At 42.1% G+C, this 7,172-nt stretch overlaps 1 protein-coding gene across 1 annotated transcript; it reads right to left on the bottom strand.

The window, feature by feature from the left end:
* Positions 1-2,242: 2,242 nt before the first annotated feature.
* Positions 2,243-6,933, bottom strand: LOC119269218 (mitochondrial import inner membrane translocase subunit PAM16 like 2-like). The gene is made up of 4 exons (XM_037551014.1): positions 6,721-6,933; positions 3,891-3,978; positions 2,726-2,856; positions 2,243-2,642 (listed from the first exon to the last, which is right to left on the bottom strand). The coding sequence occupies exons 1-4, from the start codon at positions 6,721-6,723 to the stop codon at positions 2,514-2,516; spliced, it is 351 nt and encodes a 116-aa protein (XP_037406911.1). The 5' UTR covers positions 6,724-6,933; the 3' UTR covers positions 2,243-2,513.
* Between the last annotated feature and the right edge of the window lie 239 nt (positions 6,934-7,172).

Genomic DNA, 7,172 nt, shown 5'->3' with positions numbered 1-7,172 from the left:
TCAAAACACATAAACTCATAATACGATCATCACCGAACGTTAAGCGTGCGGACCCTACGAGTTCAAGAACTATGTAGACATGACCGAGACACATCTCCGGTCAATAACCAATAGCGGAACCTGGATGCTCATATTGGTACCTACATATTCTACGAAGATCTTTATCGGTCAAACCGCATAACGATATACGTTGTTCCCTTTGTCATCAGTATGTTACTTGCCCGAGATTTGATCGTCGGTATCTCAATACCTAGTTCAATCTCGTTACCGACAAGTCTCTTTACTCGTTCCGTAATGCTACATCCCGTAACTAACTCATTAGCTACATTGCTTGCAAGGCTTATAGTGATGTACATTACCGAGAGGGCCCAGAGATACCTCCCCGACAATCGGAGTGACAAATCCTAATCTCGATCTATACCAACTCAACAAACACCATCAGAGACACCTGTAGAGCACCTTTATAATCACCCAGTTACGTTGTGACGTTTGGTAGCACACAAAGTGTTCCTCCGGTATTCGGGAGTTGCATGATCTCATAGTCATCGGAACATGTATAAGTTATGGAGAAAGCAATAGCAACAAACTAAACGATCATCGTGCTAAGCTAATGAATGGGTCAAGTCAATCACATCATTCTCTAATGATGTGATCTCATTAATCAAATGACAACTCATGTCTATGGTTAGAAAACATAACCATCATTGATTCAACGAGCTAGTCAAGTAGATGCATACTAGTGACATTCTGTTTGTCTATGTATTCACACATGTACTAAGTTTCCGGTTAATACAATTCTAGCATGAATAATAAACATTTATCATGACATAAGGAAATATAAATAACTTTATTATTGCATCTAGGGCATATTCCTTCACATCCGCCCCCTCCCACACCCCTATATAAGGTGGGGGCGCAAGGGGGAGGCTCACCCGTTTGCCTGGCCGTTACCTCTCCCATCTTCTTCGTGTAGCGCTTGGCGAAGCTCTGCTGTAGTTACGCTTCCACCACCACCACCACATCATGGTGCTGGCCTAGATCCTATCTATCTCTCCACCCTCCCTTGCTGGATCAAGAAGGCGGATACTTCATCGAGCCGTGTGCACATCTTAGAAGTACCGTCCGTTCAGCACCGGATAGGATTGGATCGCGAAGGGAGTACGACCGTGTCAACCACGATTTCTAGATCGTTAACGCTTTTGGTCTACAAGGGTATGTAGACACTCCTCCTCTCGTTGCTAGCATCTCCATAAAATAGATCTTGAGCGTTTCGTAGGATTTTTATTTTTGTTTTCCATCCAACATTCCCCATCACATGTGTATGAGGAAGGACGAGATGACACACGACTAATCGGACAGTTGTGAGCTGTGATTGGGCGGCTAGCCAGCCGGCTGATCTTTCTATATGGGCCGCCTAATGCCTAGCAACCGCCTTTTGCAAAATACTACTGGACGAGGATGGTGGATCAGTAGCCCAGATTTTAGCGTCCCAGAAAAAGCAAGTCCGATGAAAAAAAAACTAATTTTCCAAATTTTGTCCATGGATGCCGGCATTGTTGTATTGGTCAGCTCTCCGTGAACATCCATTGGCGCAATGGCAGTGGCGTGTCGACGGTTTATTTTGGTGGCGTTAATGATCGTTTGATGGTCCATAAATCTCGATGTCATTTTATTATGTTTGAGGTGCTTTCTATCAGAATCTTTCTAATAGACTTGATCTTTGATGTCATTTTTATTATATTTGAGGTGCTTTGTATCGGAATCTTTGTAATAGACCTGATCTTTGCAAAACAAACACGTTGCCGATAGAAAATATGTCATGCCCATTCAAAGCATCCGCCGTCCATTTGCTCATCGTTCGGATTGCTCACCTCAACTCTTATTAGTACAGAACTACACGAGCTCAAGCTGCTCAACACGTTTAAAATTCCAGGCCATTGGCACGTCCAAATCTTGGATCAGCGAGAGACAGTGCCTGCTGACTGGTTTGCTGTTGTGCAGAATTCTGAAGCTGATTGACCAAAACTGTGCACAATATGCTCTGTTCGGCAGCCTAACCCGAAGGCCGAACACCAGACCATCGGCACAACAGACAACACATATTGCAGTCTTCAAAACGAATTTGCATTCCAGGCCCCTGACGGAAAAATATTCCAACGATGAGAAGAAATGGTTCCAGTCTCGCATAGATAAGATGTTACTGAATGGACCAATAGTGCAAGAGCACGGCTGCTACGGCTCATGGAATCATCAAATGAAAACAACAAAATTTCATACTGAATGCCATACAAGAATTCAGTGATGGCTTACAATTAGTTCTCTAAAGAGCTCACCGTCGCTGCGCTCAATTTTTATTGATGATACAACAGAAGCAACCATTGTTGGTATGTACATTCTCAAGAGGGAGGAAAGAATATACTCCCTCTGTATCAAAATATAAGACGTTTTTTTCTTTTTGATACAAAGGGAGTATAGTAACAGTATCTAGGCAGTGGATTCTAAAGATGCGAATTTCAGGTCCGAGTTCCATCTTGCTTGTTCTTTTGGTACACATTTTCTAGGCACTCCTTGGCCCGGTGAACCTTGGATTGGAGGTAAAAGCTCCCAGATGTCGCATTTCTCTCGAATAGCTTGTCATACCGCTGCATTCAACATGGTTGATAAGAGGTTGTAGTCAGCACTGCACATGCGAATAGCGAGGAGCCAAGTGAAGATAAGAGAAGACCTGTGCAATCTCTTCCCATGTCGACTGCTCAGTCACACCCAATATCTGCCTCGCTTCTTGCTCGGTCATTGTCTTGCTGGCCCTACGGATATTGTTGATTGCTTCATGGGCCACACCAGTTTTATTTGCATCTAGCAGAATAATGGAGCAATCTATGTAAAGAGGTGATCTAAAAAAAATAACAATAAGGAGGTGCATATGTATAATAAATTTCCTAACCCTTTAGGGATAAATAGTCACAGAAGAGAGTTTGGCAGGTAATAACCATCTTGTACAGACTCATTATAGCAGGATATATATTATGTTCAAAAGACAGAGGCTGAAAGCACCTACCTGTAATGTCTTTTATTGTGAAATATCTATACTGTTATTATGATACACTGATAAACACATGACATCTTACGTATAATTTTTTACTCTAAATGAATCTTAGGTCTGTTTTGAGTAAATTCTAAGCAGACTTATAATCGGGTTTTTTTTGTTGTAAATCAGAGGTTTTGTGTATTGCATGTGAACACTAGGCAATAAAAAACTATCAAGATAATCCCGTTCTTTTTGGTAAAACAGAGAATATACTTTTCTTTGCCAAATTTATGTACCCCATGAGTTCGATAGCATAACAAGCCTACTATTTTAATTTATATGCAGTCTGCAGATAACCTAGTTCAATATAAGCCCTGAATGTTTAAACTTGTTTTTATAAGGCTAAACTTCTCGTTCTCTAAGCTAGAAACCCACATATACAAATATTTTGTAGTGGTAATCCACCAAAAGCTGCATCCCCAATGCAATCATCTATAAACGAACAGAAGTAGTAATACTACGTCAAAAGGATGAAAAGCTAGGATAAGCTATAACACACCAAAAGCTGCAACCCGAATGCCAACATTTCTATCATACTTCAGAAATGCTAAAACAAGATAACTGAAACTAAATAAGATTGTTACGACAAATATTTTATTTTATGAACCTGACAAGTTACAAGCACAACACAAAATTGCCATCTCATTTCACTCGTTTTCAGCAAAGTTATTCCAGATTAGTGACCACTGACTACAAAATTCTGTAGTTTTCCATCAAGCTCCCATCCTTTTATGTCCAGGACAAGGAGGTCAAGACATCTTTAGGTCTGGGTTTGAACAAAGATCATAAGGAAGGAACTTACTTTCAAGTGCTTTTCGGTATGCCTGAAGCATAGCTCTTCCTATAATCCCAGAGCCCATGACAATAAGGTTTGCAATTAGCTTCCCGGCCTGAAATTACAAGAAGAAACTACATGTAAATGAGTGTCTCATGCATTTGGACAATATGCCTGAGTGTCAGATCATAGAGATCCAGAATCTACCCAACAGTAAATCAACAATATGCCCGTGGTGAAATCAAGTTTCGGTGAATATGATACTGCACTACACAACAACAACAACAACAACAAAGCCTTTAGTCCCAAACAAGTTGGGGTAGGCTAGAGGTGAAACCCATAAGATCTCGCAACCAACTCATGGCTCTGGCACATGGATAGCAAGCTTCCACGCACCCCTGTCCATAGCTAGCTCTATAGGCCCAAAATTCAATCAGATAAACAAGCGCAGAAACTGAGGTGTAACTATGCCAGCACCACACACTTGGTAATTAATTCGAAGTTGCTACAATTGCCGAATCAAAGAACCAAGAATACATCTGCCGTGCAAACCTTTTCGGAGCAAATATGCATGACCTATATTGAGTTCATACAAATGAGTACCATACTATTAATACGAGTTAAAAGGACCATCACATTCGCTCTAAGATGCCATAAATTATCCCATCAGTCGGAGTAAAATGAGAAAGATCTGCACTGCATAATTATTTCGGTGCATCCAGATTATAACTGTGTTCAGGGGTACAGTTGCTCAGTCATCTCTTATTGGTTTTAGTTTCAGAAATACTATTCGTGAGAAAACTGATACACAGTACTATTCGATGGTGAAAAGTACAGGCAACCTTGTTATTACTATGATACGAAAAATCTACACTCTAAATAAAAAGCAAGCACTCCTTACAAGTTACAACAGTAGAGAATATGAGGGTAAGATATACTGGTTGGTCACATAGATTCAGGGGACTACGGTGCAACCGTGCAAGTATGGCACAAATTAACAACAATAGGAACTAATAGGCTGAACTCAATGCAAAATGATCGCAGATTGGAAGATGAAGTAGTGTTAAGAGGGGTTCAAGATGTCATCAACGTTGAAGAGTCATGGATCTGGTGTGATGTGGCAAGATAACGCATCTCTGAGAAATTGTTGACCTCGACACATTTGAACCGTTAGCAAAATCAAAATGTGTGGTGAGAAAGAAGATATGTTGGCAGTTGCTTTGCAGCCTACGAGGATGTGAATGATGACATCATCATAACCAATGGCGGAGCTTCAGGCTGAATGTTGGGCAGGCCAGGATAAAAAATTACACACATCACTTGTTTTCCTAGCCAAGTTTCTCTATCATCCTTCCCTATTTTCGGCTGTGCTGGGCAGGCCAAGGCCCAGTTTGGCCCCAACATAGCTCCGCCCCTGATCATAACATCGTTGGGTAGACTCTCCAAGGAACTGTACAACGATAACTGGGAAACCAGCTCGGACAAGCGTGCCAACATCATGAAAAGAGAAGAAAATGAAGTTCTAATCAATGTTCAGGAGATCGGTAACTGGTACCATATCAGTCGGGTCCCGAGCAGGGATAAATACGTGAATTTTCCAATTAATTGGCCGATAAATCAGTTAATCGGATATTCTGTGACCCACCGAGTAGTGATTAACTGACCTACATGCCGATTAACTGGCCGATATTCGGAACAATGCCAATCATAGAAAGTAAACAAAAACGGCAGTTTCTCATAATAGTTGCTTGGATTCAAAATGAGAATTTTATCATACCAAAACCTTAGAAGATTGGAACTCTTAATACCTTCCTAGATATTATGGCACATATATATTCTGAAAACATGTGCCTACACACATTTGCGGTTTCCATACAAAATATTCTGATCTGTCTGTGCCTACTAGCATACCGAATTTGTTCGGAGACTAGTTGGCCAGTATTCATCCAAAATTTAAGGCACAAATCCATGTGGGAGTGTGTGCCTTATTATGGGCAATTTGGGACTGTGTAATGATTTGTGTATTTAACAGAGCAAAACTTCCAAAATATTTGCAGGTTATCTTCCGAGCTACAAGATGAATCCATATGTGGTGCTCTCTCCAACATGCATATGTCTCCTCCAACATGCAGAGAATTAAGCGCCTATGGCTTTTGGGTGCAAATGTTGAGAGATATTAGCATGGGATGCGTTCAACTGGTTTGGATTGAGGTCCAGTAATAGGTTATGCATGGAGTGATGTAATCTCGTTATGGACCGGTTGTGTTTGGGCCTTGCTATATCTCCTTGTACAACTGTGGATATCCGATACATTGTTTCAGTAGAGATGGCTGTGTGCATCGTATGATGCAAAGGCCAAGGTTTAACCTCCCTTTTGGAAGAAAAAAAATCCAAAGCATCCAATGAGATTGGTTAGTACCCTCCTTGATGCCCAAATCGAAGGATTAGTTCATAAGTACACCACGAAGGGTGGGTGTATGGGATATGTTGCCCCATGCAAAATCTGTCCACGCCCATGGTAATGTAAAACGGTGGTCATCCGTGGTTGACTGGTTGTAAAGATAGATCCCGTGAGACTGCATACTACTCCCTGAAACCCCTATCCAGCAATCCATTTCTCATGTGAATCTAGTGGTTCCAGCGTCGTCTGCGTCAGATAAACAGACCCACCAATCCTACTAAACAGACCCACTAACAACCTGCCCTTCCTGAGTCCTGGAGACCTCGGCCCCAATTGGCGCCAACAAACTATCTATCGATCTTAATTACCAGCAACGACAAGGCGAACTCACGTAGGTGCGCAGCGTGAACATCGAAAGAATCGGTCGGGGGAGGGGGGAGGGAAGGGGCGCTTTACCATGGCTGGTCGTTCGCAGTAGATGCGATCGATCCGAGGAAGGAGGCCGCGCCGGAGGAGATTCGCAGCTGCGGGAGGGAGGGAGGAGAAAGGATTTTTCTTTTCCTCGGCTTCTCACCAATTCGCGTCTGGATCGGTTCGCGCTGGGCCGGCGATTCGTATCGGGAGGAGGAATGAAAGCTCCGGAAGATGCGACTATGCGAGGCATCCGCGGAAGCACAGTTTCTTTTTCTGCACGTATTTTTGAGATTTTTGGGGGTATTTTTTTCAGGGCAAAAATGATTTCTTTTCCGTGAGTCGTGCTTCCGCGTGAAGCACAAATTGTGCTTACTGAGAAGCATAAATGTGCACCGTGAGGCTTCCCGTTTCTGGGTTTTTGTGATTTACCGGTTATGATTTGTTTTCGTTTTTGCTTTTTCCGGATTTTTGAAAGAAAAAAGCCTAAATCTATT

The sequence above is a fragment of the Triticum dicoccoides genome, chromosome 1A (genome assembly GCF_002162155.2).
Source record: "Triticum dicoccoides isolate Atlit2015 ecotype Zavitan chromosome 1A, WEW_v2.0, whole genome shotgun sequence".
Lineage (NCBI taxonomy): Eukaryota > Viridiplantae > Streptophyta > Magnoliopsida > Poales > Poaceae > Triticum > Triticum dicoccoides.
This window is presented reverse-complemented; position numbering and strand designations above follow the sequence as displayed.

Coding starts and splice junctions, on each gene's coding strand:
- LOC119269218 (XM_037551014.1), bottom strand. Junction 2,857..3,890: donor ATACCGAAAAGCACTTGAAA/GTAAGTTCCTTC, acceptor TTATTCTGCTAG/ATGCAAATAAAACTGGTGTG. Junction 2,643..2,725: donor CATGGGAAGAGATTGCACAG/GTCTTCTCTTAT, acceptor TGTTGAATGCAG/CGGTATGACAAGCTATTCGA.